General features: G+C 31.2%; 4 protein-coding genes across 4 annotated transcripts; 2 read left to right on the top strand and 2 right to left on the bottom strand.

Annotated features, from left to right (window-relative positions):
* The first annotated feature begins 1,668 nt into the window (after positions 1-1,668).
* On the top strand, positions 1,669-4,585 carry LOC106099746 (L-threonine 3-dehydrogenase, mitochondrial). The gene is made up of 4 exons (XM_013278388.1): positions 1,669-1,871; positions 2,677-3,201; positions 3,728-3,994; positions 4,187-4,585. Exons 1-4 carry the CDS (start codon positions 1,769-1,771, stop codon positions 4,321-4,323), a joined length of 1,032 nt encoding a protein of 343 aa, XP_013133842.1. The 5' UTR covers positions 1,669-1,768; the 3' UTR covers positions 4,324-4,585.
* A 3,055-nt stretch (positions 4,586-7,640) lies between these two features.
* LOC106099833 (transmembrane protein 18) lies at positions 7,641-14,798 on the bottom strand. The gene is made up of 4 exons (XM_013278501.1): positions 14,608-14,798; positions 13,957-14,074; positions 11,539-11,687; positions 7,641-8,691 (listed from the first exon to the last, which is right to left on the bottom strand). The coding sequence occupies exons 1-4, from the start codon at positions 14,662-14,664 to the stop codon at positions 8,569-8,571; spliced, it is 447 nt and encodes a 148-aa protein (XP_013133955.1). The 5' UTR covers positions 14,665-14,798; the 3' UTR covers positions 7,641-8,568.
* A 295-nt stretch (positions 14,799-15,093) lies between these two features.
* Positions 15,094-19,392, top strand: LOC106099716 (Golgi apparatus protein 1). The gene is made up of 7 exons (XM_013278339.1): positions 15,094-16,075; positions 16,156-17,852; positions 17,929-18,076; positions 18,144-18,370; positions 18,678-18,861; positions 18,994-19,097; positions 19,176-19,392. The coding sequence occupies exons 1-7, from the start codon at positions 15,313-15,315 to the stop codon at positions 19,338-19,340; spliced, it is 3,288 nt and encodes a 1,095-aa protein (XP_013133793.1). The 5' UTR covers positions 15,094-15,312; the 3' UTR covers positions 19,341-19,392.
* LOC106099717 (DNA primase large subunit) lies at positions 19,361-21,052 on the bottom strand. The gene is made up of 2 exons (XM_013278340.1): positions 19,751-21,052; positions 19,361-19,653 (listed from the first exon to the last, which is right to left on the bottom strand). The coding sequence occupies exons 1-2, from the start codon at positions 20,979-20,981 to the stop codon at positions 19,403-19,405; spliced, it is 1,482 nt and encodes a 493-aa protein (XP_013133794.1). The 5' UTR covers positions 20,982-21,052; the 3' UTR covers positions 19,361-19,402.
* Between the last annotated feature and the right edge of the window lie 244 nt (positions 21,053-21,296).

Raw genomic sequence — 21,296 nt, 5'->3', positions numbered from 1 at the left:
ACTTTGGCCTACTGCGTAAATGAAATTGTAAACATTAGCATAAGATTTTTTGTTAGGTCATAATCATAAGACATCACTGTGAGATGACGTTTGTTTGAAAACTGATAAAGCAAGCATTTTTACTACGCTTATCTTCTCGAGAACGTTGATTAACATAGTGATGGGTTTATTTTTCCTGACCTTGTCAAGTTTGCTAAAATCTTTCAACATCTTACAAACTTCTCGTTATATCCGAGTAAAAAAATTTACGTTAAAGCTATTAGTTCTTTCTGTTTAGTTCATCTTTGAGTATAATGTTGCTAAATAATTGCATCAGTTGCATGAACGACTTATCTAGATTAATTCCAGTGCTGTGGTAATAAGGAAGGGTGTTTGGACAATAAGATTGTCACAATAACTTTTAAGACCAAATCTTATCATTCACGTATACGGTAATATACGGTAATATAAAAATTCATGACTGGTTTGAATAATTTTTTTAAGTCGGAGCAAGTTGCGTATCTTATGAAATACATTTCATTCTACTAAAAGAAGTGATACAAAAAGATCGACATCAATTAAGTTTTTTGTAGAAAGTGAAAATCTTAGTATTGATTTTTTTACACCCAGACATCAATCGTAATGATTTGTTTTGCCTAAAAACCTGTTTGCAAATTCGGTATATCCGCATCACTCGATGGCCTTGAACATAACAAGTTCTTAATCAAAGAGGAAAAAATATGTGACTACGTTTGCCAATTTTTTGCAATACTCTGTGCGAAATTGTGCTGTTCAATATAAGGATTTTTTCCTGTATGCAATAAACTATTCTATAAACTTGTCACGATAATAATAGAGATAGAGTTTACGTATTCAATGTAGATTCATTACTTAAACGTTACTATACCTACTTTCAATTGTCAATTGTTATGGTAAAAATGTAGAAAGCCTTACTTATAAATATCACTGCATACCTAGGCTGACACCGACATCAAAGTAATAATAATTGTACAATATAGACATAACAGTTACAATAAGGGAGAATTACTATTTTCGAGGAATTATTTCGTTACTTTTTAGTGTACTGTTTTTTTGAGAATATTTTCTTTTTTTCTTTTTCTTGTTCACTTCGTACCTGTTGGAATATACAGCAATAGTTTTCTTTCATGAAGTGATTCGTTTTGTATTTACTATTATTAAATCGATTATTTTAATTTTAATTTAACCATTAGTAAATTCCATATAATGTGGTAGAGTTTCAGAGATATATTAAAACAGACCACTACTAATTATTTATTCTATTTCGATTTTTATAATCGTTTGGTATCTTTTCACCAATTTTTACTCTATAAAAAGTAATAAAACAAACAATCTTAGAATCGGATATTAAATATAAGGAAAAAACATATTAAAACTTTATTGTTACTGAATAAAGTCTGTTAAGTACTTATGTAAACAATTATTATGTATTATAATCATGTTTCTAAATTTCCTTCCATCGAAAATTTTTCCTTCTACCAAAATGCGTAAGCAAGGCCGCTAAGGCTTCGTGACACACCTACTTTTAAGCCAATCAAAAGACTTTATAAATTTATCTCGACGAGCCTTCGAATCGTGGCGAATTTAGAAACGCAGTCTCTCGTATAGAACCAGTTTCAATATCTAATACTAAAAAGATCTTTACATTTACGTTCTCAGTCAGTCACACCTTACCTTTTGGTTTACGCACTCCCTTATCGCGTCTCACGATCAGTTCTAACAAGAAATAATTTATATTACATATTCTAAAATGTCTTTAGTAAAGAAAACATTTCAGGGTGCAATTAAAATAGGTATCCGAAGTTACAGTGCTAATAATGGTTTTATTAAACCACCAAAAATCCTAATTACCGGTGAGTTTTAGACGGAATTTTATAGACACGTGATTAATGAAAGTTATACTGTAACAATTTTCTTTTTTTTTGTTCTTTATGTTGCTTTACCTAAATTGTATTACCATTGGAAATCAGTTATATTTAGTATTGGGTTTAAATTTTGTTTTTTTTTTGTGTGTATTTTTTTATACAATCATAAATTAAATGTTTAAAAATCCCTTGTTATACATTTGTGTAGTCTTGTCTATTTTGTTTTATTTAAAAGACCAAATCCGTGTTGAAATTTGTTATTATTCTTATTAAAAATATAGCATCTGCAGCATGGATAGGAAAATTATTTAAATATACGTCTAATGTTATTTTATCGTATGGCGCATCAAATATATTGCAATTAAAAACATGTTTATTTGCTCAAACTAAGCTCCGCAATGTAATTTGCAATGTAAACAAAGAATACCTATCCTTTGTAATAATAAACGCGGAGTGCGGTTACAAGCATTATCTGCAGGTGAATGTTCCCAATACAATATCAATATGTCATATTTAAATGTTTGTAACGCTGCCTATTTTTTACTCTGATTCATCTATGCTAGTAAATGCTATATTATCTATGATTTTATTTTACTTACATAAATTACGATTGGTTTTATTACTTAAGTTATTATTACTTTGTGTAGAGATTTTGATAGTATTTGAACTAGTGTTAAGATAAGGTAGCGAATTCGAATCCAAATATTTTTATACGCTTTTACCGCATTTAACCATTAAACTACTGGCACTTAGTAGTATTTGGACGATCTAATTTTTAAGACAACTATTTCAGGTGGCCTTGGACAACTTGGAGTTGAATGTGCTAAACATCTACGAGGAAAATATGGAAAAGACAATGTAATACTTTCCGATATAATTAAACCTTCGACGGAAATATTTAACGACGGTCCATACATATTCGCGGACATCTTGGATTTCAAAGGATTACAGAAAATTGTTGTCGACCATAGAGTTGACTGGTTGATACATTTTTCTGCATTACTTAGTGCTATCGGTGAACAAAACGTGCCTTTAGCGGTTCGTGTGAATATAGAAGGGATGCATAATGTCATAGAACTTGCTAAGCAATATAACTTAAGGATATTTGTGCCAAGTACGATAGGCGCATTCGGCCCTGACTCGCCAAGAAACCCGACACCTAATATAACAGTGCAACGACCTAGGACTATCTATGGTGTGTCGAAGGTGCATGCGGAATTGTTAGGCGAATATTATCATTATAAGTTCGGATTAGATTTCCGTTGTTTAAGATTCCCCGGAGTTATTTCAAGTGATCCACCCGGCGGAGGAACTACAGGTATACTTTTTAATATTTCACATTCGGAATAAAATTATTAATACCAGCTACTTTATAAGCCCTTTAGCATAATATAAACTGTTTGCAGAAGGTTTGCCGATTTTTCTCCTCAGCACTGTCAGTTAATGCGTGACGTCACGCGGTCATCGGCAAAGCTTCTGCGAACGAGTAGTAATGTTTTTCTTGATTGTGTACGTTCCATTATGCCTACAAATTTGTAGAGTGTAGTAGATATTATATTCTATCGATAGTAATATTATTTATATCAACAATAATACCTAAATGAACATTAATTATAAACAACGTAGTAAGTGCACTGAAAGCAGTAAACCGATTAGAAATACCATGACAATCGGGTTTACTACTCTAACCTACATTTACTGACATTGAGCCCATGAATATTATTAAGATAAAGGCTTAACTTAGCAACTACGATAGCAACGAAATAAGTTATAAAACTTTTATCGTGAATCTCGTAAAACTTTACTTTTCAACTTGTAACAATAAAAAACTTCACACCTTTCAGATTACGCAATTGCTATATTCCACGAAGTGCTTCGCAAAGGTCACTACGATTGTTATTTGAAACCTGACACAAGACTGCCAATGATGCACGTCAGAGACGCGCTCCGAGCGCTCTCAGAATATCTGGAAGCGCCTAACGAAATGCTGCAGCGGCGTGTGTACAATGTAACGTCTATGAGCTTTACGCCAGAGGAGTTGGCTGACGAAATGTTCAAACATTTGCCTGATTTTACGCTTTCATATAAACCAGATAGCAGGCAGAATATTGGTTAGTACTTTTTTCCGCATCACATTTCACTTGCCGAATATTATAAAATTGTATATATTCTGTCATTCCAATCCATGTAATTTTGCCAGAGGATTTTTAACGCCCGTTAATTTTAAATAGCAAATACTACTCACTTTTGCAATTTTTTTTTGGTTAGTTAAATATGTAATAAGCAATGTGTATATTTTCCAGCGGATTCCTGGCCACAAGTATTCGACGACAGCGAGGCTCGACGTGACTGGAACTGGAAGCCAGAAATAGATATGGACAATCTGGTGAAACTGATGCTAAAGGAAGTAAAAGAAAAAATTGCCGCAAACGGATTATGAGTAACTCTAAAAACCACGCAAATTAATTATATTTGAATACAATAAGAGCTAATTTTATGTAGGTTTTCGCTTATAAGTTATTCGTTTTTAGATAACAGCATAAACATTGTGACAATATCGAAAATTAGTATTTGAACGCATATTCTGTTTGAATTCATGTTCTGTATTCGTAAACCATTGCTATGACGAAACAAGAAAATTGTGAACATTTTTCCTTCTTAAGATACTTTTAAAATATTATTTATATTTAGCTTAAATGTACGAGGATGTATTATTATATTTAGTAAGTATTAATTTCTAAATTAAGTAGATTTATTTTTAGTTTTTAATTAAATTTTGCCCACTTGTTTGTAAAATGTATATTTGAAAAAATATATAAAAAGTGATAGTAAAACGTCAATTCTATTTTAACAACTCATTTATTGAAGCGACCATACAACATACATACATTTTTTGTATTTACATTATTAGTTAAGCTATTTAACCAAAATTCCATAAAACGAGGTTATAAAGCCATCAAAGCATATACATGTGATATTTATTGTCAATAAAATATAGATATGGTTTAGTTACATTTATTTAAAAAATAATTGTGATATATTTGAAAGAAAAATGGATTAAATTAACATAAGTACCGTTGCCATAGTTCATAATTTTTGGGTAGTTGACAAAAAAATTAAGGACAAAGTTATTTTGATATGTAAAAAATTGTGTATTCTTGTTATATTTAAATATAATTTAATTTTTGTGTATGATAGAAAAGACTAGATTTTTTTTTCGTAATCTTACCAAGAAACAGAAATATTTTTCATACATCCGCGCACAGCGCCTTTGATAACTAAAAAGCAATTTTTTTTTATAAATTACGTTAACAATTCGTAAACCAAAAAGACTAGTTTATACAATTAACACTGAACTGGCAACTTTTGATACATTTCACGTTTGTGTTGATTTAAAAATTATAATAACACGCAAAAACAAACGCACAATCAGTCTTTCAAATAACAACGGCAACGCGAGTCCACACTACATACATTCTCTAAGATTCTACGGACGTAACGATTGTACCACTATCGTACTAAAATTCTAAATAACATTACTTCTTGATTGATTCTATTTTAAACTATAGCAAGATTTTGCCGAACCTGTGGATTACGAAAGTAAAAAAGAATTTTCTAGAAGAAATACAAAATAAATTTTTTGAAATTTATCAATTAAAAAAATTGATACGCACACAAAAAATAGTATTGAAAAATTAAAAAAATCAACTTCTACAACATTTTTAAAACATTTATAAACGAGAATGAAAGCCCTGTTATTTTTTTTTAGTTCAGATAAAGATATTGCGTAATAATAGAGATCGATAACAAAATAACGAAAACAAAACGATTAAGGACATTTGTGTACGTAAAAAATAAAAGTCATGATTAAAATATAATTTGGATCTGAGAGTCTATTACGAAATTTTGTGAGACAGTTGCTAGAACATATTCGTAACGTCATCAACAAAATTTGTATTAGATTTGTAGATTACGATACCGTCTCACGAATATTCGTGATAAGCCCTCTGATATCTAAATTATAAATTAGACAAATTCTTATCAAAACTTTAATCTATATTGCACCATTGTTTATTATGTAAACATCACTTTACACTCTATCACAATAAAATCGTACGTCGTTCGTCAAATGGCACTCACATTGTCGTAATATACAAAAATAAAAATCACTTCTTGCAAATACATAGTGAAAACTTATTTCTATAACTAATATTACACTTATTATACACTAAATAAATTTACTAGCGAAAAAACTAGCGATATTAATGCTACACGACACCAAACTCAAATAAACAACTTTTCAGTACTAAAATAAGTAAATGAAAATATTTATATGATGACCGCAACAGCAGCAAAGATTTGCTTTAAACTTTGACTGAAATTAATTAATTGAAGTAATTTTAAGCGAACAAAACCGTATAAACAGCTTGTAAATATGTGGCAATCGCATGCAGTTTTCTGCGAGCTGTCAAACGCAAGCAATGCGGTCGCAAACCACAAATACAAACTTGTACGAAAACAGTTAAAAACCGGATTGTAAGTGCTTAAAACATGCGTTCATCATACAAAAACTGTAAACATAAAAATTAATAGCTAGTTTTTAAACAATTTACATAACAGTGACGCAAATTATCGGATTGTTCCCAACCGTCACCCCTCTCTGTCCCGACATGGGGACAGATGAGAATAAAAAAAATTCTTTCGTCACACCTTTTGCAACGAGGGAACGGTTAAGACTTATTTTCATTCTTAGCGGTTCCATCTGTCACCTTATTGGTGATATTAAATTGATTGGTGGGACTAAAAGTTAAGACGAATGAAACTATTATTTCTCATCTGTCCCCACGTGGGGATAGAGGGAGGCGACGGTTGGGAATAATCCAAATTATCATAATAAAATAGTTTCCACAAAGCTACAAGATAATAAATCGAAATAAATCTTAAGTACGTATGTATTTTGAGGGCAGTTAGTTGGAAGAAGAAATACAATTACAAAAGATTAAAAAAATGCTACCCGCAAACAATAACATGGGTGGCCGATGACGCCACAGAAGCATACAACATACAACAAGAGTAGAAAATTTAAATTCGACACCTGCAAAAAATATGCTAAAAACAAGAACTAAATGCGTCATTCGACGAGACCCTCATGTTATTGCTCACGCGTTGCAATAAATTAAAACATAACATAACAGAAAAAATGATTAAATAAAGAATGGTAATGTAGCGTCAGCAACTTACTAAGGCCACACTCGGTATTTCCTTGGAAAAAATTACGGAGATCTATGTATTGTAGCTAATAATTATACAATAATAATTTGCCTTATTAAATAGTCAACAATTTGACGATTGTATATTTGTAAATGAGTATATAACTGTTTCACTGATAATTATTGTTTTGTACTTTAAAGCATGAACCAGAATTAAATATACCGATATAAAAGATATTGTTATAGCTGACATTCTTATAATCAGGTTAAAATAGTTTTTACAGCGTCCAAGAGTTAAAAAAGTATAATTTTTTTTAACTTTTCATTTAAAAACATTTTTAAATCAACTTTTAATGTTTATTATTAATTTCCTATTATTTAGATGGAATAATAAAATTATCCAGAAGATATCAAACAGATTTTTGAATATAGAAAAAAGTTTAGAGATTTGTCTATAGCCGGCAAAATATGTAACATCTGCCTACATTGTAATGGCTGTTACATTAAGATTGCGTACAATTTAGTCTTTTTTTTTTTGTTTAATAACTAGTATACGCACAATCAAGCGATATTTTTTTATCTATCAAATCGTTTTCAATGTCAAGGCAAATCAGATAATTTCTAATATTTAAAAAAATGTCTAAAATTGATATGTAGATAACACGAATGGATTTATAAGCGTTGCAACTTTAATGTATTTTTTTTTTATTTTTTGCATCTGTGTAAATGTTGGCGAAACCGGCTTATCAAGGTTATGTTCTAACCTTGTTCGTGTGAACTTTGAATTAAATGTTGTACTGTTAAAAATTACAATTTGAAAACTTTGGATGATTCCAAACTTGATTGAATTAAAGATTACCGTTTATCGTGATTTTGAAGGCTGAATTAATTAAATAAATAAGATTTTTTCTTCCGGAAACTTGTTTAGTCAGAAAAAATACGATTAATGTTTTAAGTTAGTAATATTTGATAAAATATACCTCAAATTCCGTTATTTTTAATAGACCAGTCGAGTCATATTAAAAAAGGTATTAAAAAAGTCATTACGTTTATATTAGAGTAAGTCCGTTATCCTTTACTCGTAATTAAAAACAAAGTCATGTGTACAGTTTTAGTATACAATAGCCATTTGACATTCAACAGGAACAATGTGTATTGTTTTTGAATTTACATGTCATCTATTGGCAAGATTTACACAAAACCTGATCAATATATTAAGACGATACGATTAACTAAACCCACAGTCGTTTAATAGTCATTAAGCGCCCTTAAGCGTAGATTTTTCATAAAAAACCCTATTAAACGATTTTAGTAGTAAATCTGACTAATTTTATCACTGTTTTTTTATCAAATAAAATCTACACACGAATATTTTTTTTTATAAAGGCATCGTATTATTATCAGGAAAATTGCGTTGCATATCACAATGTACCGAGCGGTATGTTTAGCATGAATATTTTTGCAATTGACGTGTCTTACTCTGTTTTCATTATCTTCTGTTGCTGTTCCCTGTGCATGTTCAGTTCTTTGAGACGCTGTCGCAATTGTGCCTTCTTTAAATTTGTCATTATCTGCGTTGATTGATATAACCATGAACCCTGAAATGCAAGAAATATAAATTTAGACTATTTACTTAGATGAACCCTTTAGGGCAAGTCCTACCACTGGCTGATAAAGGCTCAGATAGCTTAAAACTGACGTCACTGTCATAACGTAACAAAATCCGATATTTCCATCACATATTTTACACGTTAGATTGTTATTGGACAATTTACAATATGGTGGGACAGGCCCTAAGCCTTGTAACATATAAACACAATTTTAAACCCCGGCATTACAGTAAATCGATGAGATCAAAGCAGCAGCGGGCAGCGCCTGGTCCAGAACGGCGAAAAATAGAAAACTGTGGTCCAACATGGAGGAGGCCTTTGTCAAAATGGCACACAGACAATAATTGTTTATAATTAATAATACATTATATTAGAACTGTTATTTATTGTCTGAATAAAGGCTTATATTATTATTATATTATTATTACAGTAAAACATACCGTAAAAAATAAAAATAAAATCTTAAGCATTTTAAAGCAGTTTCTGTTTTAAAAATGTAAACGTCATGAAAGTTTTTTTTTTAATATCAGTAAAATATCGGAAATGATAAATAAAATGGTAACATATCAGTTATCGGATACAAAAACCCTAAAACGCAATTAAGGCATATTGTGATTAGATTGATACGATAGCAGTGTTTTATACATCGTGCTGTTTCTCTTTCACATATAGCTTTAGAAGGAGACGGCAAAAATGCATTTTTCACCTTGAGCGTGACCAACCTCAATATTCTCATTTAAATTCAAACCAAGATTACGCATTATTTATAATTTGCAGACAGGCGGAGCATAAAAATGTAAGAATTCAAGAATAATTATTTCATATTAACCTTCGCCCGTGACTCCGTCCGGGTTGCATTAAAAAAACACATGTTAGTAGTATATGTGTTCTTCCAGACTATCATTTACGTCTACGGCAGATTATATCGAGATCCGTTTAGGCTATAAACTCAAATAAACATCCATGCATCTAAACTTTCGCATTTATAATATTAGTAAGATAGTAAGATTGCTATTCTAATAAAACAACTGATGACCAGTTTTTCCTTCGTTTCGATTGAAAGCGTAAACAGAAGCACGTCAAAATCCATACATGGCGGCCATATTGATATCTGACTTTTTACTTGCACAGAATATGAGATAAAGCACTTTGGTATTATTTTGAAATCAACTATATTTTTTTAAATTAGATTTGTATAATAGTTACATTTAAAAATTTGCGATAAATAATTGTCAAATCATACCAATCATACTAATACTAATATAAATGCGAAAGTTTAGATGAATGGATGGATGGATAGATGTTTGTTAGAGTTTGTAGCCTAAACGGCTGAACGGATCTCGCTGGAATTTGGTATAGATGTAGAGGATAGTCAGAAAGAACACATAGGCTACTCATTTTTGTTTATTTTTAATTCCATGCGGACGGAGTCGCGGGCGAAAGCTAATTATTAATAATTATAAGCATAGGCATGATTGAGTAATTTCTACCTTTTATCTTTAATTGTTAACGCTTCAGACAAAACACGATTACTGGTGAACTACATTCTCATTTATATTTAGATCAACAATCGAGCTGATAAGACATTATCACGTGCGGCGTCTGCAACGCCCGCTGCAGACTGCAGACTGCTCAATTCATTACGTAATACGACTATTTCCGCAATTTTCTAAAGAAAAAAATCCAATGTATTCCTTTCTTAGAACAAGTTGAACGCAGTTTTTCTTGTGATCAAGAATATTAACAAAAAAATAAGAAAAAGTGATATTTAATATAGAGTTTGTAGCCTAAACTGCTGAATGGATCTCAATGAAATTTTGGCATAAATGTAGAGGATAGTCTGGAAGAACTCATAGGCTCCTTAGTTTTGTTTCTTTTAATACCACGCGGACGGAGTCGCGGGCGAAAGTTAGTTATAATTAGTGCAAGTACATTAGTACTCTAGATTTATTTAATAACGTTTCCTTTACTTCATATAGTCTAATCCAAGATGGATTAAAATGATAACGTAAATAAACTGGTCAACAATCGATATTAAACAATATAATTTAAAAAGTTTCACCAACAATTCAAAATCACGTGATTTTGTGAATACTCGTGCTCACACCTGCTTCATTTAGCAGCCAAGTAAATGTATTCTGCATAGATTGGCCAGTTGTGCCAATACGGTCTTGTTATAAACATTTGGCAAACGGTTTATTTGAATTTAGATATTTAGCTAGCATATCTAACTACCCTATTTAATCTAACTAATATTATAAATGCGAAAGTTTAGATGGATGGATGGATGTTTGTTAGAGTTTGTAGCCTAAACGGCTGAACGGATCTGGATGAAATTTGGCATAGATGTAGAGCAGAGTATGGAGGAACACATAGGCTATTTACTTTTGTTTTGTTTAAATACCACGCGGACGGAGTAGCGGGCAACAGCTCGTTTAATATAAAGGTAACTTTTCGGTGTGATAGCTTCAAGCTACTAACGAATTTCGATTTGAATACTACTGGGAACTTTGAATTTAACCTTTCTCGGGGTGACGACCGCAAGCGCAATGATGCCCACGCATATCGTCTGTATTTTAAATTGATAATTTTTTTAATAGAATTTACACGTTTCCTAACAAAAGCAGAGAAACTTATTGCTAGACAGACAAAATTCAATATTTTTTTGATCACTAAAACCGTCAGCTATTGATAAACTATTTTAGAACTTTTTAGTAAACAAGCCAGATAGTAAAGAAAAGTAAAATGAAATCTGTTGTAAAAATCTGCAATTACATAGCATAAAAGAATGCCAAGGTAATTAAAGTACATTAGCGTTAATGACTAATTACTTACCACCATTATCATACAGTTGAGCAATATTGGGATTGAAAACACGACTGAAATGAAGAGACCCTTGCTGTCAAAGTACTGCTGTCTAGAGAATAATGTCCAGTTCCTCGCCGCTACTTCGTTTATGTTCTCCGAGAAATACACCAATAGTACTGCAAACAAACGTATTTAATATTAAACCATGTGTTTACGAGTGCCCATAGACTTTGATATAAAGCATTGTACATGATTTGCCCACTTTTGGACAAAGAGCAATAGACAATGGACAGATGAGGAGACCACGGTAATGATATTTGCCATTACTTTTATCCACTTTTCCTTCCTAATAAGAAAACTATGAGAAGGGGAGTAAGAACAGAATTCGTCCAAAGCCATAAAATGCAAGCATTTCCGCGGTTGTTCTGAAAACTGTATGCAATGCATTTCACGCCTCTCTTCTATTATTGTTTTATAGAGAATTCAATTACTTTAGTCTATCGTACTCGTGTGGCGTTAAAGTGACCTTTGACACCGCGGTTGTATAAGGTGTTTTTAAAATTCCGGCACAGCAACGTATTAGTCGAATATTGTTTGCCGTTTTAACATAATTTGAATGTCGTATTGGGTATAATTTCAATAAAGTGGCTAACGGCAAACAAACATACGACCATGAATTGGCCAAAAATAGTATTAAATATACTATTATTATTAACTTGCATTAGAAATTATTCTACTAGGGTTACAGTTAGTATGAATTTTAAACTTGCAAGGTCAAACTAAATTCGTATTCAGTTTATCAATACAAACTATACGTTTGAATACAAGCGGATGTTTACTTAAACTCAAATACTCAATATTAAATTATTATAACTGTTATTTCAAATCTAAAACTTATAACTATCCAGATCTTAACAATAGAAAACAGGTTGTGAGAATTAACATATCCATATCTTTAATAGACAACACATGCTAAGTACACACATGACACATATATTTAAAATAAATAATTGTAAAGTGTGTAGTAGCGCCTACAAATTTCATCTTCTCTTGATATAATATCGTATTACATATAGACTAGTTTTCGCCCGCAACTCCGTCCGCGTGGAATTAAAAAAAAAAGTGAGTAGCCTACGTGTTCTTCCAGACTATCCTCCACATCTATACCAAATTTCATTGAAATCCGTTCAGCCGTTTAGGCTACAAACTCTAACAAACATCCATCCATCTATTCAAACCTTTATAGTTATAATACTAATGACTTAACGATATCACTTCGATTTTTTTTTAATCAGTCATGTTAGCATTTACGCAGATATTTTTAGTCATTACGTTTTTTATAAAGGCAGCTATTAAAAGAATTCACTTTAATGTAAGCGTATTCGTGATCAAAAATAAATATTTACATACGTCATAGAAAAAAATCTAGTGACAGTATTAAATTATTTTAACAACTTCCTTCATGAATGTGCATTGCTTTAAGATTACGATACATCACAAAAATTGTTTTTACATTAATATGACCAAATAAAAACATACTAAAACTTCATAACGTAACCTTCAGAAATAAAAGAGATAAGCTGCATATAAATATAATTAAGACCTCATATCCACTAGCACAATTAACGGCGCGAAATTTGTCATGTGAGATTGCACAATAATAGTTTTCATATATTTTGGCGACTTTTGATTTCTACCGAGTCGCTGCGCAGATTAGGGCGAAGGAGACTACGCAACGCGCTACTGACCTTGAGTCGCCACGATATTTAAAAAGAACTATTTTTTTATAAGCACGCCATTTCCAGTGCGTTAGCGAAAAAGGGGCTTAGTGAAAAAGGGGCTTAAATGTAAACAAAAATTATCTCATTTATTTAATTTCAAATAGTTGATAGGCTGCTAGGTTATTAAGTTACATTTGTCAGGTGTAATAAACTAACGGCTACATATTTTGACTTGAAATTTTTAATATCTTATTTTATGTAACAGTTGCCAGCAACCTCGTCCGCATGTAATTGTGAAAATTTTATTTTATTGTTTACATTTGTCAAATTATCCAAAGCAAATGTCAAAATGACATTACATGACAAACCTTGACAGTCTTGCTTCCTTGATGTTGGCAGCAACTTATGGTCTCTTTCGCAAATTAGGGTTTTTATCCAAAACAGTTACCCCCTAAGTTTAATGGCATTAAAATATATAGCCTAAAGTGTGACGTAAGTGTAGGGCTTTTTATTAAAAAGAGAATTTAAAAAAATATGCTGTAATTGCCGACGTCTTAGGCAACAAAGAAGTGTGTGTTTACGCTTTATTATAATAATATAGATATGGATAACAATTTAAGGAACATAAAAGACTCTTATTGTCTATGCAAAGAACTACAGATACTATTTCTTCTATATTACATTTCTATTAAATCTATTTTGTATAAATAAGAAAAATACTTACATAGTGTTATAAAAAGAATAACTTGAAAGTTTCCATAATTCCGTGTTGAGAAGCAAGTAAATGTAACAAGAATGTGGAAAGACAGCAGCGCTATGAGCCATGGATCACGCCATTCAATCTGCAAAACAATTTGATTTGCAGAGCTATCTTTTTAAAGTACACATACTATAAAGAAGAACAATATGTTTGTCTAAAAAATTACTTCACAGATTACAAAAATTCTTTTGCCATCAGTAAGCTAATAACTAATAATAGCTGAGTAATATAGACTTTATTACTAGTTTTTTAATTCTGCGCAGACAAAGCCGCATTCAAAAGCTTATTGTTAATTTATCTTGTACTATAGCACCTACTTAATGTGTAATTAAAAAAAAAAAGGCTTTATACGAATTTTATTAAACAATATGTAAACTAACAAAAATTAAATTGTTTACATTTGAATGATTATTCCTTCAGCAAATATTTCATTCCCTTCTGTATATGTAACATTTCGAGAGTATAATTAAAATAAGAAAATGATTGCAACTGTCGCATTTATGTTAAAACTAAAAAACATGTTAGGCAATACGTACAAACATTAGTGCGATAAAATATAAGGGAATTAAAAATAGTATATGAAAGTGAAAAAATATGAATATCATGTATACTTACACTGCGTATGTATGATACAAAATCGGATATTTCATTAACTTCAATAAAACCTTCCATTGTTTATTTCTAACCGGCACTTGAAACTGAATTGTTAAATGGTGATTGATGAAATTCGCTTTATCGCTTTGGCAAAATTGACAAAACTTTACTTCACTTCGATAATTTTTTTTCCACTGTCATTAAATAGGCAAAGGTTTTGATGTTTCAGCAACAACCGTCGAACACTTTTTTGAATGTCAAACGAAACATTAATTCGTTTTTTTACATTAATTATTTAATTTCCAAAACAATTTTATTACAACGCTATATGTTTTCCATAATAAAAAAAATAAAAAAACTTAACAATTTTAATTTATAGTTTGTTTTCATAGTTTATTATTGTTATTTTATCTGAAAATAATCGATTAATTTTCAAATAAATAATTTAAAGCTGTATATTTCACAGATCTTTGTCAAAAAAAAGGTCGAAAAAGTATAAACGTCAATTGTGTTTTCTTTGTCAAACAGCAATCGTTGCGTATTTTTTGCGGATAGAAAATAGAAATCGTTTATTGTGAAAGATCTACGATGTACATAAAAACGTTATTGATCTGATATACCAAATATTTTAAGAAATGACAAGTTAAAAATAAGAACTATTTAAGGAAAAGTGAATCTACCAGTATGTTTTAGTATTATAAGTATTAATTAAGCCGGTATATCAAAATGTTTCATTTAGTGTTAATACAAGCTATATGTCTTTTATCATTATCAATAAACAATGTGTCAGGAGTACAAGCAATCGGTGGTTTAATTCGATCACAGAAAGGAGTATATTCTGTAGATTTGGGTGGGTGTGGTAATATCCAAAAAGAATGTTCAGGTTTACGTGACGATCTTAATATTTTGTCTTGTGCTTTGAACGCGACACGTAATAATAAAACGCAGGCTAGTATACTTTGTCAACACAAAGTATGGATGCACCAGGCAGAATTACTAGATAATGCCTACATGGATTACAAAATCAAAGAGCCATGCCAAGATGAAGCTGATATAATAGCTTGTTTGAATCCATCCGAGTTAAGTGTAGATTGCATTTTAAAAAAGAAGCCCAGTGTGAAAGATAAAACATGTTTGAATCTCATTGACAAAATTGAACTTTTACTTTTTAATGACTGGATAATAACAGACAATTTTTTGCAACACTGCTTTGATGATATTAACACATACAGATGTGGCAGAATTACTTCAGATTTAAAGAGTATGTCACAATCTCAGACGCTAATTTGCCTACAGCCATTTGTTGAAAACCTCCGTCCTGAGTGCCAATCGGAGATGATAGTATTGAATGAAATGAAATATAGCACAATACAGTTAGACAAAATTGTTTTTGCTGCTTGTAATGTAGATGGCCAACACTTTTGTGCTGATGAAGTTCCCGGTTCCCGATTAATGTATAAATGTCTTGTACGGCATAAATATGAAAAAGGTTATTTCTACATTAATTTAATTCACTCCATAATTTTTAATTAAAATTACTTTTGTACAATCTACAAGTATTGGTTTCAGGTATGACAAAAACATGTCAAGATCAACTATTTTACGTTCAACGAAATGTGGTAAACAATTACAAAAATAGTAAAGGCTTAGTCAAGTCTTGTAAGGATGACATCAGAAAATACCACTGTAGGAAAGGTGTGGTGGAAGACAAAGAAGTGAGACTGGCACAAATATTATTATGTTTGGAAAATATATCGAGAAATGATAGCACAAAATTGACACCTGAGTGCATTGCAGAAATGACTGATCATAGAAAGATGCTAATGGAAGATTATAGACTGTCTACTGAATTGATGCAAAACTGTGCAAATGATATAAATAATTTGTGCAGAGGAATTGCAGCACAGGGCAAAATTATACACTGTTTAATGGAACATGCTAGACCTAAGAAGAAAAAGGAAAAGAGAATAAGCATGAATTGTCAAAGGTCATTAGAAGTTTTGGTTCAAGAAGCAGATCCTGGAGAAGATTGGAGAGTAGATCCTATTTTACGTAAAGCTTGTAAACCTGTAGTTGATAAAGCTTGCAGGGAAATTAATGGTGGCAATGGAAGAGTTATGTCATGTTTGATGGAAAAGCTTGGAACTGAATCAATGACAGCTGACTGTGAAGCTGCGGTTCTGCAAATTCAATATTTTATATCCAGAGATTTTAAACTTGATCCCCAATTATATAAAGCTTGCATATATGATGCTGTCACTCAGTGCAAAGCTAAATTGCAATGGGCTGATGCTAGTGAACATCAATCAGCAAAAGACCCTTTAATTCTCCCATGTTTATATAACTATGCATATAATTCTGCACTAAGAGGTATATTGAAACCTGCATGTGAACAACAAGTCCGTAGAGTGATGAGGCAAAGGGCAGTAAGTGTAGATTTGTTACCAGAAATTGAAGACTTCTGCATTGATGATTTGACAAATTACTGTTTTGATAATACAGGTAAAGGAGAAGAAATACTTTGTTTGCAAAATAAAATTAAAGATTTGTCTCCTAAGTGCAGGGAGGTTGTGACAAACTTTACTGAAACACAAAGTGGTCACATTGAACTGAATGCTATGATTAGCACTAACTGTCGAATACCTATAGAGAAGCTTTGTTTGTCAGAACTAAATAGTAAAAGAGATTATGATGACGTACTTGATTGTTTGATTACGCACAAGAATGATGCACAAGTAAAGGCGAATGTGAAATGTCGAGCTGCAATAGAACATGAACAATTAATTGCATTAAAAAATTATAGATTTACAAGGAAATTTAAAAATGCTTGCAAATCTTATGTTGTAAGATTTTGTCCAAAAGCACAAACGAAAAGCCAGGTTGTTACATGTTTAAGTGAAATTGTAAGAAACGATACAATCAGTAGAAGAAAACATACGATATTTAAAGACTGTCGCCAACAGTTAAGAAGCCAACTATTTCAACAAAAGGAGAATATAGATTTAGATCCAGATCTCAAAGAGGCTTGCACCAAAGATTTACAAATGTATTGTCCTACAGTACCTCATGGGGAGGCAGCAGCTTTAGAGTGTCTTCAAACTGCTAAAGGAAAATTAAGTGAAGGATGCAGAAAAGCTATTTTTGTTGTTCGAAAACAAGAATTTGCAGACAATGCTATAGATTATCACTTGATAACTAGTTGTAATGATATGATAGATCTGTACTGCCACAATACTGAACCCTCTAATATTTTAGATTGCTTAAAAGTGAGCTTCTCATATTTTTTTTATTTAAAGTTAATTATAATCGATTTTTATAATTGTATTTTATTTATTATTTTAGGATCACCGTCAAAAACCTGATTTTGAGGAAAATTGTAAAATTGTTATTGTTAATAGAATGATTGAGCAGAACATGGATTACCGTTTTAATAATAATTTGCAAAATGCATGTAAACTTGACATTAAAAAATATTGTTTCAGGATTATAGGTAAGTCTGAACAATATGCGGGTAATATTAAAGTTTAAATTTATTTATAATTAAACTATATTTACAGCAACAGAACCACAAGATATGGAATTGCAAGGCAAAGTGATGTACTGTCTTAAAGAGAAGTTTAGAGAATCTAAGTTATCATATACATGTGAAAACAAACTTGCAAGTATACTTAAAGAGCAGGCTTTAAATTACCGTCTGGATCCCTTACTTGGGAAATTGTGTAAAGCAGAAATACAAACCATTTGTTCAAGGCCGAAAGATTCTGATACAAATGCTGATGGCCAGGTAGGATGTACCCATTAAGTAATAGAATGTAAATTCCATTGAGCCATTCTGGAGATAACTTTTAACAAATATCATTCCATCCATCCATCTAACACTCACATTTATGTTATTAACAAGATATGAAAGGATGGATGGATGTTTGTTACTACATATCTATTAAACAGCTTAGCGGATTCTGGCAAAAATTTTTGTAAGAACACATACATTACTAACTCTTTTTATTTGGCGCGAGCGAAGTCGCGGGCAAAAGCTAGCGATATCATAAATTTATGTCATGTACTTAATCCAAAGTTATTTGTTACTTTAGGTAGAGGAATGTTTAAAGAAGGCCTTGTTAAATCATAAAATAGTATCAGCTGAATGTGCTCAAGAAGTTGCACAAATAATAGAGGAAACCGAAGTAGACATTGACGCTGATCCATTACTGGAAAGAGCATGTGCATTTGATTTACTTAAATATTGCAAAGATTTAGAACATGGTGCTGGGCGACGTAAGTTTATTATTTTTGCTTTTTCTTCAAAGACATGTATTCGTAAACATTTTTATTTTGCCTATTTTATTCATATTTTGTTATTAATTTAATAAATAAGACAGTAATGTTTAATTTAATTATTGGTTTTAGGTCTCAAATGTCTAAAAATAATATTGAATGACAGTAACAGAAAATTAGAGCCTGAATGTGAAAAACAATTATCAAGCCGTTTGGAAATGTACAGATATGTTGCTGTAAGTTTTTTCTTTTCAGCTATAATTGGTTTTCAAATTCTATAATACGTAAATCAATATTTAAATGGTATTTTTCAGGCATATCATGCTGAAAATTTAGGGGACATCTACAATGAACTCTCATCTTCACCATCAAAGAAATACTTTCTAGTTGTGGGCATATCGGTTGTTGGACTCATTTTCATATTTGGTTTATACTGTGGTCGCATGACAAAGCATGCAATGTATGTTAAGAGAAAATAGTTGATGTATAAATCATGTATTATTAATAATAAACAAATATTTTTACTTTTGATTGAATTATTTTACTCATTCCATTCAGATATTTCATCAAAATCCATTTCTTCAATACTATTAGGTTCTTCCTTTTTAGCTACCTTAGTTTCTTTCTTAATTTCCACCTTGTTGCCGGCCAGAAGTTTCTGACTTTCCTCAAAATATTGATTAGGATGATTTATTCCCAGTCCAATGTCAGTGTTATGTGCGGAATCAAAATATTTACTACAAGCTATTTGAAAATGTCCCTTCTTTGCCATCTCTACTATATCATTTAGAGCTGAAAACAAAAACATGGTAATAATTTCATAATTTAATATTTTAAAACACTAACCTGTTGTGTATTAACACTAAAAATAGTGGTAATTGATAATTACCTTGATTTTCTATTCCATATCCCTTGAGCCTATTTTTTAAGTTGCTTGGATCACAATGTCTATATGGACATCCATGACAATCACCTGGACCCACATTATTATTAATAATTTTTAAGCAATTGAAAGCTGAGTAGTTCCTCTTGCTTCCTTCTTTACCATAGTTATATCTAACATTATATGCATACTGTTTTTCAAACTTGTCTGATTCCATTATTTTAGTGAATTCATCTCTCCAGAATCTTAATGAGTCTTCAAGAGTTACTCCAATTCCTTTTAAAAACAGTCCATACTGCAATCTGCCACCATGTTTTAAGTGATGGCTTAGTCTCAATTGTTCATGAAGTTGTCTCATACATAAAGGAAATGATTTAACAGAAAGAGAATCTAAAGACTCTATTGGTATTGTTACTTTTGTTTCACTGTAATCGCTTCCAGCATAAGATTGATGAAGTCCTTTAAGCAGGCCAACAAGCCTCTCATCCTGTTCAATTTCTCCCAGATGGTGACAAGCGATTGCTAAACTTTGCTTCAAGTGTATCCTGTACTGTGCAGATAAAACAGATATAAAATCCCGGTCAGGTATGTATGCATATCCGCCTTGTATATAAACTTTTCTTGCTTTCACCAGATCAAGAACTTCATAAAACTTTACTTTATAAATTTTCGAGGTATCTATCTTATGGTGCATTGTGGATTCTCTTAAATAAGGCATTAAATCGTTTTTTTCTTCATCTGATATACTTGTGTAGCATAATTGGTTTATCTTAAAAAATTCTTCAACAGCTTTAGGGGACATTGTCATAAATCGCATCTTGAATAATTCTAACTCCCTTGCAATAAACCATCTGCGTAATTCTTCTGTTCTGCAATAAGCCAATCTAAGAATAAAATGGCCAATATGATCTTTACGCCTTGCGAGTAAATCGCTTTCATTGGTTCCACATCCTGACATGTCACATAAATTAGCGTAATATTTTAGCCCTTGGCTCCTTAGTTCATTAATGATGTAATCTTTCCATTCATCTGAGTATATTCGTAATCCTTTAAGAGTTGTAGCAGTCGTCAAACATCTTAACAAAGTTAGCCTTTCTAAAGCCAAAGATTCAAATTCTTGCAGTCTTATGTCTTCTATGGGTGGTATTTTATACATTTGTAGATCATGTGGGTAGCTTTCCAAAAGATTACTTGTGTATGCGGTTCGTGTCGATTTCCTTTTAATTTTTAAATCCATGTTTATTTAATTTAAAACTTAGAAACAATGTGAACTTTATTGCAAATGCCAGATAAATTTTGGCGCGAATTTTGACAGATAAATCTCGTTTCACGTTTCGTTTGGCGTTTGGCGAAAAATATTAAATAAAAGTTGTAGTTGTGTTGTTATTTATTTTTATTATTTAAACGATGAAAAAAAAAGAACGTTTACTCAACAATTATAAAATGCATTGTAATTTTTAAACATATGACAGAACAGAACATAAATGAGCATCGGTCTTGAAAAATTGAGTTTATATTATTTCTTCTATTCTATATTCTACATCCTCATATT

This window comes from Papilio polytes, unplaced genomic scaffold (assembly GCF_000836215.1).
Source record: "Papilio polytes unplaced genomic scaffold, Ppol_1.0 DF824102.1, whole genome shotgun sequence".
NCBI lineage: Eukaryota > Metazoa > Arthropoda > Insecta > Lepidoptera > Papilionidae > Papilio > Papilio polytes.
Note: the sequence above shows the minus strand (reverse complement) of the source record. Positions and strands in the feature narration are given on the sequence as shown.